Below are 13,984 nucleotides of genomic sequence, written 5' to 3' on the forward strand. Positions count from 1 at the left end.
TTTTCTGAAATCATCTGGCAACCCTAAGTGCCACCCAAAGCGTTGTGCTAGAACTACCCCCTCCAGCCCTAAGACCCGCACGGTGTGGCAATTCAAAGGGGCCCAGGCTCCAGATGCCACTGCTTCCACAGCAGCAGCAATGGACAGGAGCTCCAGGCCCCTTTGAAACACTGGGCCCCAAGGCAATTACCCCCCTTTCCCATCGGCGGGCCTGCTCAGGAGCTAGCTAGCTTGCTTTTTACACACACACACACACACACACACACACACACACACACACACACACACACACACCGCAATCTCTAGAATGGGGCCTCACGGTTGGGCTCCCAAGGTTCCACCCCTGGCTGCAGACAGGCAGAGCGCCCAGAGTTTTTACATTTGTCTAAAACCAAGCACGTGAAAAGACCTAACTGCCTAACAAGCAAACGAGCTGCACTTTGCAAAGCAAAGACAGCATTACAATCCACTTCTACGGCAGCAATCCGCGTACAATGAAAATCCAGAGGAAAACCAATGAATACAGAAGAAAGAACAACCGTGAAGCCGCATTCCAGCCAAACAACTCAGACTTCTTAATGCCTCTTAAATCTCTTCCCAACCCCACAGCAGCTTAGGACACCTCACATGGCTAAATCCAGAAGGCATCTCTGTGTGGAGAACGTTATGATATAAAGTTGATCTAACAGGAATGTGTGCATGATGGGAAAGAAGAGGGCAACAGCTTTACGGATTTTGTTAACTGACACCGTTTCCAACCACACTCTCAATTCCCCTTCCTCTTCTTCCCCCTCCCAATGTATCTTTCATTTTCACTCCATTTCACTATATATAAAACGTGCAAATAATGTATTCATAGCATGTCTATATATCTACAAGGTTTTGTAGATCTGATTTAAATCCCTTCCCCTGCCTGCCAGAAATGTGAAACAATGGCAGTGAAGACGACTGGGCACGTACACTCCAGGCAGTGCTCAATTTGTATGTGGAAAATGGAAAGCATTGGGTATCCCATATCATCGTGGCAATGAGCCATCCCTATGCCCTGGTGCCTTGTCAACTGCAGCAGGTGAGCACAGAATTCAAAAGGACAGGCTTTGACTGAGTGACACAGCACGGCCTTCAGAGTGGAAATATTCATCCCCAGAGCCAAGCATTCATCATCTGCCAGTTTTACTCAGCCAGGGTGGTTTTTGCTGCATCAGCGTCCCAAAGATGGCAACACAGAGGATATAGAATGGAAAATACTGTGTAACCCTCTGTTTACTTTAAGAGGGAGGAGCACAAATGGGGGTGATGTTTTTAGGCATTTCTTGCTGAGTCACAACTGCCTCTGTTCTCCCCTCTAATCTGTGCTTCTGAAAAGTCTCTATGGTCCATGCTCCGAAACCATTAACAAACTGCCTCCATTTTTAGCATAATAATCTGATTCTTTTCTCACTCATGCCTGTACAAATCCTTGTCTACATAGGAACACTCAGGAAAATTAATCCAAATTAACTTTTAAAGCAGATTACTTAAACCACATTAAAATTCTGTGCAGAGGTTCTTATTCAGAATTAAAGTGTCTTTAACTTAATTTTGCTTATAATAAATTAAGCTAAATTGAATGAAGGCCATTTTAATTCTGAATAAGTGCCTCCACACATGGATGTAATGAAGTTTAAATAACCCACTTGAAATTCACACTTTCAGTTAATTTGGATTAATTTTCCAAAGCATCTCCCTACAGATAAACCTTATATCTGGTCTAAGGATATTGACATCAATGGAGTTATACCAACCTGAAATGGGTGTAAGACCTAAGAAGACATGGGGTATTTAGACCTTATTCTGGCCTGGCAACTAAGAGTTAATGCAGGAACTGCCAGCCAACCCTGACTGGCAGCCTTACAGCAGCTGGGAGAATAAAAGATCTGTTTAGCAGAAGGGTGGGCGGCTGCCAGAGCAAGCAGGCTGGAGAAGAAAATTCCAATCGGCAAGCTACTGAAAAGCTACCCAGAGAAGGGACAATCACATCTACAGGCCAGAGAAGTCAAAGGAGGGAGCTAAGGGCACAGTGGGAGGAGTTGCTTAGTCCAGATTCTACTTACCTAATCAGTTCCCTATGCAGGAATTTCTGGGTGTGTGCGCGCACTTTTTTGTAAATGTGGATCTCAAGGGTGTGAATTCACCCCATGGCCTCCCAAGTAAGTGGGGAAATCAGCCCCAGCCGGCCAGAGCATGGGGGAAGAGAGGCTCAGACAGCACGCTGCTCCTGCCACCCCTTGGCTGGCCAGAGCATGCTTACTTGGAGGACCATGGGTGCGCTTTAGCACCCCCTCTGCATACAGGCCTGCTAATTTACGGTCCCTGAGCTAGAACCCAGTGGAACTGGCAGGCCTGGTTTCCCCTACTAACCCTTGGAAGATGTAAGAACTGAAGGAGTTTCCAGACCCCTTGAGCACAAGGACCTGCTGACCCCACAAATTATAAAGAGGAAAGCCACACACCCCAGGCCTGGCCTGGGCTACCACCCTCCGTAGTCCAAATGTATGAGTGGGAGAGAAGAGAGATCCCTCCTCAGAACAAACTTAGGGTGAGTTTGCTTGGCTGTTGGAATTTTCTTCTGTTTCAGGTGGTTTCAGTTATTTCAGTTATTGTGTCGATTGGGATTGTAAGTCTGGGACTGAGTGAGCCTTTGTTCCCTGGTTCACCCTTGATCAGCCTCAGGCACTAACAAGGGGGTAGGGTTGACCTAGGAGAGAAGGCCTTAAATCCTTCACCCCGCTGCCGCTTTGATCTGGCCCATGAGGTTCGGCCACTCCCCCTGCAGGGGCCGAGCCGGCACTGGCGCTCCAACCACAAAGGGGGCACCATGGATGGAGCCCCAGCACTGCCTCCTTGCTGCAGGCAGGGAGGGGTCAAGCTTCACGGGCCCGATCCAGGCAGCTGCGTCCATTTTCAGCCCATGGGCTCTGCCTAGCAGGGAAGAAGCAGCTCTTTACATTTCTGGGAAGCGCTCTGTACAGGCACTGCCCCCCATCACTCCTATTGGCTGAATCCCAGCCAATGGGAGTGGCAGCAGGGAGCTTCCTTGTAGTACACAGGGCCACATGCGATCCCCCTCCCCGAGCTATGCCAGGTAGGTGCCCACACCCCCATCTCTTGCCTCTCCCACACCCATCTCTGGCTCCTGTCCTCCAACAGCATCTATATCTGCTTCTTCATCTGAGTATCCAACTGCATAAAGATTCTGTTATGAAGTGTGGTCTTGATATACTGTTGCTCCCAAGCTGTAAAAACAAAAACAAAAAACTATCCTGCTTTGTACAGGCAGTCCCCAGGTTACGTACAAGATAGGGACTGTACGTTTGTTCTTAAGTTGAATTTGTATGCAAGTCGGAACTGGTACATACTGTAGGGGAAACTCTAGCCAAACATTTCTCCAGAGCTCAGTTTTATTCTCCCACACCTCACTTCCCTCAGTCCTTTATTCTCAAGCTGAGGTGTCTGCTGAGAAAAGCCGCTCCGCGTCTCCCTGGTCTGCGGGGGGGGGGGGGGGGGGGAACACGGCGCTAGTTTCACGTCTCCCTGGTCTGCTGGGGGGAAGCAGCTAGTGCGGGGTTGCCTCGCCCCGTTTGTAAGTAGGGATCCGATGTAAGTCGGATCCATGTAACCCGGGGACTGCCTGTATAGCACTTGGGCATTACAACAGTGCAGCTGTTGGAGCTCAGCACCTCTGAAAATCGGGATGGCAATGTGTGTAATACTAACACAGCAACAACAAATCAAAGCTTTCAGTAATGGCCCAAAAGAACGCCACTGAAAATGACAGAGGCGGGCAATACATGGGATGTTTTTTGTGGAATTAAGTAGGACCCAAGACAACAGGAAGACTCCTTACATTGCATTGTATTTTTCCAGTTTGAGCTGTGCCTGAAAGAATTACAGAACTGAACTCTTGTGAACTTAGAGAGGAAGAGGGCATGTAAAAATCCTTAACCGAATTTTGCTGATTGGGCCAAGAGCTATCCCAGAATATAAATGCATTGTAAAAAACTAAGGCCGTGTTTGCTTGCTCAGCTGTACACAATGCTCCGTATTGTAACTCAAATGGAAAGACAGTCTTGCTGAACCATTCTCAAAGAAAAGACAGAAAGAAACTGCAGTTAGCAGCTGATGCATACTAGCTGAGCAGTTGCCTGCAGCGGCGAGGAGTCCTGTGGCACCTTATAGACTAACAGAAGTGTTGGAGCATAAGCTTCCATGGGCAAAGACCCACTTCGTCAGATGAATGTAGTGTGAACACCTCCAGATCAGCTACTAGAAGTGGGCCTCATCCTCCCTGATTGGATTCACTTCGTTATCTGTAGCCTGATTCTGGCCTGCATATTTATACCTGCCTCTGGAAATTTCCACTACATGCATCTGACGAAGTGGGTCTTTACCCATGAAAGCTTATGATCCAACACTTCTGTTTGTCTATAAGGTGCCACAGGACTCCTCGCCGCTTTTGCGGATTCAGACTAACATGGCTACCCTCTGTTAGTTGCCTGCAGCAATCCCATAACCACCTGTATAAGACCCATTGTTTCATCCAGTATGCTCATTAACACAGTGCATGCAATAATATCATCATCTAGTTCTTATATAGCACTCTTTATCAGTAGCGTCCAAAGTGAGATATATATCATTATCTTTGTTTTACAGATGGGGAAACTAAGGCATGCAGCAGGGAAGTGGCTTGCCCTAGGCACCCAGCAGAACCAGCTCACCCAAGATGTAGTCCAGTGCTCTATCCACTAGGAAACATTACCTCCCTCAGCCTGCATTCCTCCACTGAAGCCTACATCACAACTGGTCAGCGGGGCTCCAGAGAACACTTACCCAATGCAGGGATTGTTTTGATATCGCGGAGCTGTGTAGGAGAAAGGAGAAATATTTTTGTCCACAAACGATCCAAACCCCAGCCGGAAATTGCTAGTGAGCTTTCTCATCTCCTCAGCCAGCTTGGTTCCCAGATTCCGAATGTTATCCAGGTCATCTTTCATGGATAGGGAGAGATCCATCAAGTAATACAAATCCACAGGATAGTCTTCTACTTGACGAACCTGCACTCGGAAGGAAGTCTTGTCACCTGCAGGAACAGAAGATTAGGAGGCAGTGAAAAGAACTGCTTTCTAGACAGTCCCCTCCACCACATAAAAAGCCCTTTTCAATAAGGGTGTGTATTTTTCTGCTTCTAATAGATCAGTGTAACCATCAATGACAATAGACAAAGATTAATGGTGTAAATGTGAACTGTTCTGTAAAATTCTTGTTGAAACGTGAAGCTGATATGCGCAAAATTCAAACAACACACTTTTCCTACATATACACCATTCCTTCGCTAAACTGATCACAGAAATGGCTGGAGATATGCAAGAAGAGGGAGAGGGAAAGAAGGTTAAACACGTCCTTTTGTAAATTCATCCCTCATGTAGATGAAGTGAGAAATGTTGCTCTATTCTGTATCTACATTTAGTTTTGGAGAGGGAGGTGAGGAATACGTTAGATAGCACTAGGAAATGTAAAATCCCAGTTAATCAATTAACCAGTTAAGCATTGTGTTTAACCAGTTAACCAATTAAACAGGGGCAGGCCGGTGGACTGTGGGGGGCACCTGTATTCTCCCGTGGGGTGGGGCTGCACCAGCTGGACTAGAGTGCTCCTGCCAGCAGCAGGCCCCACAGACTGAGGGAAGCAGGGTGCTCCAGCCCCCCAGTTAACCATAAGAGTAAGTATCACCCACTAAGAGTGATGCTTACCGGTTAACCATGCACACCCCTAAGAAGCACCTCAATATATGTAGCATAGTATACACTGTATCAAATAAACAACAAAATGCTTCTAATCTAGATACAAACATGAGTCCAAAAGAAATCAAAGAAAACTAAGAAGCTTGGATCACAGCTGAGATACTTCATGAACAGAGCAGATTTTTAGAAGGCTATCCAAAGAGGGAACTTAAGAACATAAGAACGGCCGTACTGGGTCAGACCCAAGGTCCATCTAGCCCAGTATCCTGTCTACCGACAGTGACCAGCACCAGGTGCCCCAGAGAGGGTGGACCGAAGACACTGATCAAGCGATTTGTCTCCTGCCATCCCTCTCCAGCCTCTGAAAAACAGAGGCCAAGGACACCATTTTATCCCCTGGCTAATAGCCTTTTATGGACCTAACCTCCATGAATTTATCCAGCTTCAATTTAAACTCTATTATAGTCCTAGCCTTCACAGCCTCCTCTGGCAAGGAGTTCCACAGGTTGACTACACGCTGTATGAAGAAGCACTTTCTTTTATTAGTTTTAAACCTGCTACCCATTAATTTCATTTGGTGTCCTCTAGTTCTTCTATTATGGGAACTAATAAATAACTTTTCTTTATCAGCCCTCTCTACACCACTCATGATTTTATAGACCTCTATCATATCCCCCCCCTCAGTCTCCAATTTTCTAAACTGAAAAGTCCCAGTCGCTTTAACCTCTCCTCATATGGGACCCGTTCCAAACCCCTAATCATTTTAGTTGCCCTTTTCTGAACCCTTTCCAAGGCCAAAATATCTTTTTTGAGGTGAGGAGACCACATCTGTACACAGTATTCAAGATGTGGGCGTACCATAGTTTTATACAGGGGCAGTAAGATATTCTGGCTCTTGTTTTCTATCCCTTTCTTAATAATTCCTAGCATCCTATTTGCCTTTTTGACCGCCGCTGCACTCTGTGTGGAAGTTTTCAGAGAACTGTCCACGATAACTCCAAGATCTCTTTCCTGATTTGTCATAGCCAAATTAGCCCCCATCATTCTGTATGTATAGTTGGGGTTATTTTTCCCGATGTGCATTACTTTACACTTATCCACATTAAATTTCATTTGCCATTTTGTTGCCCAGTCACTCAGTTTGGTGAGATCTTCTTGGAGTCCCTCACAGTCTGCTTCTGTCTTGACTATCCTAAACAGTTTGATATCATCTGCAAACTTTACTACCTCACTGCTTACCCCTTTCTCCAGATCATTTATGAATAAGTTGAAAAGGACTGGTCCCAGGACTGACCCTTGGGGTACACCACTAGTTAACTTGGCAAACTTTGCTTGGCAGGCAGTTCAATGTAAAATGGGCCTGGTCAAAGACGATACAAGCTGATATGGGGAAAGAGAAATGGAATGGTTCAGAAAGAATCTTTGGTAGAGGAGACAGAGTGAGAAGAATGTGTAAGGAAATGAGAACAAGAGATATAGACGAGGAGAACACAAGAAGTCAAGTCAATAAGGAGATTATGAGAGGATCTTGTCAACAAAATTTGGAGAGACCAGGAGTGGAGCAGAGATGAATTAGAGAGAAGGTTGCTGTAGTCATAAGAGAAACTTAGTTACCTTATGGTAACTGGAAGTTCTTCAAGATGTGTGGTCCCTATGTGTATCCACTGAAGGTGTGTGCACGTGCACCACTCACCTTAAATTGTAGAAATCCTTACAAGTAGTGTCCGTTGTACTTGTACTTTTGCCCTCCTCAACGAAGAGTATAAAGAATAGAACATATCAACTGTCTCTCCAGTTCCTTTTCTAGCACAAATCCAATAAAGGCTGAAAGCAGATGTCAAGGAGGGCAAGAAGTAGAATACAGGGAGTCCCCGGGTTACGTGGAGCCGACTTATGTTGAATCCGTACTTACGAACGGGGCTTTTCTCGCCCCGGAGGACGCGGGCGGCGGGACTGCCCAGACGCGCCGCGGTCCCACCGCCCGCATCCTCCAGGGCGAGAAAAGCTGCTCCGCATCTCCCTGGTCTGCTGGGGGGAGGGCGGGGGTGGCGTAGCCTCGGGCTTCCTGTAGTCAGTCGCTGGTCAGTTTCAGCAGCAGCTGAATCTGGACGCCAGTTCCGACTTACGTACAAATTCAACTTAAGAACAAACCTACAGTCCCTATCTTGTACGTAACCCAGGGGACTGCCTGTACACACAGGAACCACACATCTCAAAGGACCTCCAGTTACCACAAGGTAAGTAATTTCCTCTTCTTTGAGTGCTGGTCCCTATGTATATTCCACTGTGGATGACTGACAGGCAGTACTCAAGTAAGAGGAGGATGCGAGGATGCAGACAGCAAAGTCATTAGGAGGACCTCAGTCCCAAAGGATGCATCAATGGAAGAGTTAGGCTTTAGTGTAGAACATTTTGCAAGCGTATGGATGGAACTCCACTTAGCTGCCCTGCAAATGTCAAGTTAAGATACTCCCTGAAGTGATGCTACTAAAGTTGTTGGAGCTCTTGTAGAATAAGCCCTACCCCATAATGGGGAGGAAGATGCAAAAATTGGTAAAAGAGCAGGATACAACCCAAGATTGGTTTAGAGACTGCCTGGAGAATACAGCTTGACCTCAGACTCATCCTGCCATAATGAGAAACAGCCGAGGTGATTTTCTGATTGCTTTTGCTCTTTGCAGGCAAGAGCACAGTGTACTTTAAGGGAATGAAGTCTCCTCTCCTTGTCAGATGAACCTGGGTTTGGAAAAAACACAGATAAGTGGATCGAACCAGGACTCCAAAATTATTTTTGGTGTAAATTTCGGATGTAGCCATAAAGAGATTTTTGCTTTGTGTACATGTTCAAGTTTAAAGCACTGATGTATGTGTTTTTTCTTTCTTTCTTTTTTTCTCTCTCCCTCTCCCTCTCCCCCTGATGATTTCTGTGAGGATGCAGTGAGATGGACTGGAAACTGCAGGAGGATGGTTTTGGAGAGACCCAGCACAGGTGCCACCCTGCATGGAGTAACTAGGTTGGTGGAAGCCAAGATGTAGCCATTGTGCTGTGAGCAAGATGCTGATGTCAGGGCCCTGAACCAAAGCTGTACAAAGCAGGCAGTAACACAGCCCCTTACTGGCCTGGGTGAACCCCCAAAGCATCATTTACTCTTGAAGAAATTGTTACCACAGTATTCATGGTTGGTGAATACTCTGTTTGGAGCCATGTCTGAAGGCAACATATGTGGAGTTTGGCAAATGAGGTAAAATGAGTGCATGAAGCATTGTTCCTGAGAAGGGAAAGACAAGTTCTGACTGGAGCTCAAGGGTAGCATTTAAGTTGGTCTATCGGCTTGCTCATGGTGTGGAACCCATCACTCCATAAATAAGCTCTCATCATGACTGAATCTGCGACAGCCCCTATGAGGTCTACAGTCAACAATGGAGTTAGGATAGATTTTTCCAAGTTCAAAATGATTCCTAGGGAAGAAAGAAGTTGAAGCATTCATGAAGTTGACTTGTAGGCTTCTTGACATATCCTGGCAACAAGAAGCCAATCGTTAAGACAGGTGAAGATGTTCTGTTTGGAATGAGCTGCTATTACTGGTAAAGACCCTAATGGGACCGAATGGGAGTACCCTGTCTTGGAACAGGGCCCTCCATGAATCTGAGAAAACACATGTGGTCAGGCTGAATACCCACAGGAAAGAAAGGGTCCTTCACAGCTAGAGCTGTAAACCAGACATACTTTTCCAGAGCTGGGACTATTGAAGCCAGTGAATCAGTTTGAAAATAGACTGAGCTGGCAGAGATGGAGGGTAGATCTCCAACCTCCCTTCTTTGTAGAAAGAGAAAAAAACCTTTTCCTTGATGTTGAAGAGCTGCCTCCTGTATTGCTTCTCAACAGAGGAGATATTCCACTTCCTGCCTCAAAATCCTTTCATGAGAATGGTCCCTGATGAGGGAGAGATGGAGGAGGGGGGGTTGGGAGAGGAACAGAAGGAAACTCCATTGCATAACCAGACTGGATGATCTCTAACACACCCATTTGTCCATTACGGAACTGCAATTGTGGAAACAGTGCAATAAACAACCCCGGAAGGCTACATGAGGATCAGGTAGTGGTGACATCACGAATGGTTTGCAGCTCTCAAACTCCTGTCCAAAAAAATTCTTTTCAGCAGGAGTTGGGGGTTCAGATGGAGACATGGGAGGTGCAGGAAAATGAGACTTCAATACTTGTCTCTTAGGAGGATAAAACTGATCTAGCTTTGCAAGTAAACACGACAGCTCAGCTTGATATTTTTATTTTTACCACAGTAATGCAAGTCTGAGCCTGACAACCTGCTGGAGACTGTACAGACTTACTCTTAGTGTCTTATCACTGGTGGGCAACCACATGTGCTGCTGTGCAAACCCTGGCAGCTATGCTTGTTCTGTAGCATCACTGTCAAACAGTGGTTCTCCTCTTTTCCACTGGACTAACTCCATTTAATTCAATGGCTAAAACCAGGAGACTTGGACTTAGCATCTTGGTTTAGAAGCCACAGCTATTTAAATTATTTCCCTGCAGCTTTTGTTCAAGTGATACTTGCAAAGCAGGGCCCCTTTTATTACATGTAACTGCTTTGCCCTGGGGCTCGCACAGGAAGAGTTTCTGATAAAGGGATGGCTATTAAAGGAAAGCAATTTCTATAGAAACAATTGCACAATAGGCTACTAGACATCAGCTTCTAGAACAGAGGATCAGAGAAGCTGCATGCTACACTGTATTACACCCCATTGAATTACATTTCCGTTTAAATACAATTTTCTCTCCGTATTGCTGGAGAGCCATTACACCACAGGGCATAAATTTGCATAGGGCCTACAAGTAGACAAAGTTATCAGGGTGGCTAAGTTTGATCAGCTAATCATAACATGTTACCCAAAATAAACATTGGTGGGGAGAAGAGATAAAGAGATAACTTGATTTATCCATATGTAAGGCCTGTTAACACTGAAGGGGTGAGTGGGAGAACAGGCACCTCCCAACAGCAGACTAGACTGTTCGAATATAGTTCTGGATCAGTTTAAATGGGGAAAAAATAGGAACATAGAAGTAAGAATCAGAACAAAATTCCTGCTGAAATGTTCCACCTTTTCAGAAACAAAGTTTTGGATCTAAACAAACTGAATGAAACCTTTTAAACTCAGTAACAAAAGTGATGCCACCATTCTAACATGCCCCACTGTTACAGGAAGAAGAGGTTCTGTACATGGAAGGGACAGGGAAAACAGCAAACTAGGGGGCATGGCATTTGACCAGTTGATCCCAGGGAATCTCAACTCTCTTTGTTGGAAGTGATGTATACAAAATGAAGGCACTTTAACCGTGTGCATTTAATTTTACATCATTGCTGATTATTTAAGATCTGTCACAGCTGTTGTACATTAAACACCCAGTACAATTCAGTTCAAGTCTGTTAATCTTCGGAAGCATTAATTGCTTCTATCACCTCCCAAGAGGGCAAGAGATAGTTTTATCACTAACATTTATTTAAAGCTACAATCCTTTCATTATTCTTTGCAGTGAGCAAGATTCTTCTGAGTAACAATTTCACCTGCAGCACTAAATGTTCATTCAGAGGAAGTGATTGATGTGACATGAAGCTTAACTGCAGAAAACCTTTCCCCCACTACTCCCTAAAACTGTTAGCAGTTTTTTTTTCTTTCCAGTTAGCAAAAGGATTTTCCTTTGTGCATGAAGAGGAGTTTTCACATAAGTGTTCTCTCTTCTCAGGAGCATATGAACTTTACAGTTCTAGGTTGAAATTCTATCTTCATAGAAATCAGTGGGAGTTTCGGGATTGACTTCAATGGGGCCAAAATTTCACCCAGGGTGTTTATAACCCAAATAAGAATAAGACCCACAATTGTAGATCTTAAGTCAGGGGAATAAGTCTTTTCTATGGCTAACATTTACCCATCTGCTTAAACTGTGCACAAGCAGTTCCACTGAAGTCCTGTCACGGCCGGGGTGAGGCCAAATCCCGTCTGCATTATAGTCTCCAAACTAAGCATATAAATGTTTGCAAGCTCAGGGGCTGCATTTCTAAAGCATCACATGTATAACAACAGCTGTGTGGAAATGACCTACACATGGCAAGTGCTTTCATCCATTCAGCTGGGACTAACAGTGCTGGTTGCTTCCACTCTCCACCCATATCACCCCACCACTAACAATGCACTTTACAAACTCTACTTAAAGTTCATAGGAAGGGACCACCATGACAAGGTGACACTCATTGCTCAGATTCTGCATAGCATCCATACAAGGAGGGGAGAATCTGGCCCAGGGAAACCAACTGTATGTGACAAGTTCAACAATCCACAGCAAGTCAGGAAAAGCATCTTTAAGTTTAAGCACTTTTTAAAGTCTTGACTCCCAGTCACCAGCTCTTTCCAACAGACCACATTGCCACTGTTACGTTTTAAAGAACCTATTCAAATCCCCAATCAGAATTTGAGGAAGACAGAAATTGCAGTATAGAAATCATATAATTAATTAATCTGTTATGTCAGGGATCTGTCCCCACTGAAGAAAGAAAATACCCCTTTAAATATACCTCGCAGTGCAGTAGCCACCTGAAGAATGCTGTCTGTGTGGGAGCAAACAACATTTCTTCTTTGACCCTGGCAACCTGCACCTTCAAACATGGAGATGCAATTACTCTTCAGATCACTTTGCAAACTGCACTTCCTCTCAAGAAGGGGATCAATACAGCAGTCATTAGTTGAAATTCTACTAACTGGGTTATGCAGGAGGTCAGGCTACACGATTTAATGGTCTCTTCTGGCTGTAAAAAAATCTATGAATCAATTAATCTATGAAAGACTTGCATTGAGAAGGATACTGGGTCCAAATCTCCTCTCACTTAAATCCATTGGTTTCAATGGAGTTACCACTGCTGCACACTGGTGAGAGTGAAGAAGAATCAAGTTCATCATGTCCAATAAATTCCTCTTAGACACTTGCACTTCCAGGAATAACCCACCACCTCCAGAGGTTTCATTTTAAACCTTCCCCTAAAAGTGAATTAAGGAACACAGCTGACACTGTCTCAAACAGTTCATCTGAAAACTAGAAAGACTGCTTTTACCTGATTTAAGAATGCAACCTCAGCAATTACTTTCTGAGTCACTGCTATAAATGAGTAAAGGAAGATTTATATACGCTGGACTTTGAATATGGAAAAACATCTGACTTGCTTACTTAGCACATGACAATCTTTATAGGTAGCCTGAAATGCAGCTTATTCACCCAAAAGCACTCTCGTTCCTATTTTGTAATGCTTAGGGCTAAATGGCTAATGAAACATGCATTCTGTTTTTTAATTCCATCTCTATGTCCCGACCATTTACATTTTCTGATAGCCAACCGGGATGCTGTACGCTAAGGCTAGAGACAAACTTTAAACCTTGGTGTTAAAAACTGCATGCCTGACTTTGATGCCCTTTATACATCTGTAAATCCTGTCAGCGGAGTTACACCACTTTGAACTGGGAGCCTGCCTTGAGATTTAGGAATCTAACTTTACAAACTGAGGTCTGAAAATTTAATATTAGGGACATTATACCTAGATGAGACAGTGATGAGAGAGTCGGGAGGATGGATTAGATTGGAGATTGATACCTTCCCCGCTATCTGCTCTGTTCTGCCTCTAGTTACTAATCAAAGATCGAGGATAACTGCTCCCAGTCACAGAAAGGTTGACTCCTCTTCAAAGTATTAAAGCATTTATGCAAAGTTTTCTGATGTAACATGAAAGTGGGAGCATGTGCAAAGTCCAGACAATGTTGTTTCTATCTGTTTCATATTTATTGTTCTGCCATTAAGTGAAACCATCAGAACACAAATTCTTACATAAGGATTAATACATAATTTCAGCAGGAGATGCTAACCTACAGAATTAGGCAATCATTAGTCCTAAATAAGATGGGATTCTGTTCAACATGAATGGAAGAGAATAGAAGTAGAAGATTCCATTACAGACTGTGACAGGGCGCTTGCCTTGCACTGGCCCTTTAAGGGCAAACCCCAGCCTTGAGCAAGGGTTGGGAGTAAAGCCCCAGCTGAGGCAGGCCTCACTGATTAGGGCCCAGCTGGGGGCCATATAATGAAGGACTCCTGGAGGGAGGAAAAAGGTTGGACTGCTGCTCTGGACTTAGGGCAGTAAGGACCT

At 44.7% G+C, this 13,984-nt stretch overlaps 1 protein-coding gene across 2 annotated transcripts in view; it reads right to left on the reverse strand.

Annotated features, from left to right (window-relative positions):
- ITGB5 (integrin subunit beta 5) overlaps window positions 1-13,984 on the reverse strand; it is a 124,285-nt gene that overhangs the window by 75,334 nt on the left and 34,967 nt on the right. For both annotated transcript variants that reach the window (XM_075933150.2, XM_075933151.2), the window contains exon 4: window positions 4,870-5,119. In XM_075933150.2, the coding sequence (XP_075789265.2) occupies window positions 4,870-5,119 (250 nt within the window). The remainder of the gene's footprint in view (window positions 1-4,869; window positions 5,120-13,984) is intronic.

Source organism: Pelodiscus sinensis, chromosome 7 (assembly GCF_052426305.1).
Source record: "Pelodiscus sinensis isolate ZL-2025 chromosome 7, ASM5242630v1, whole genome shotgun sequence".
Classification (NCBI taxonomy): domain Eukaryota; kingdom Metazoa; phylum Chordata; order Testudines; family Trionychidae; genus Pelodiscus; species Pelodiscus sinensis.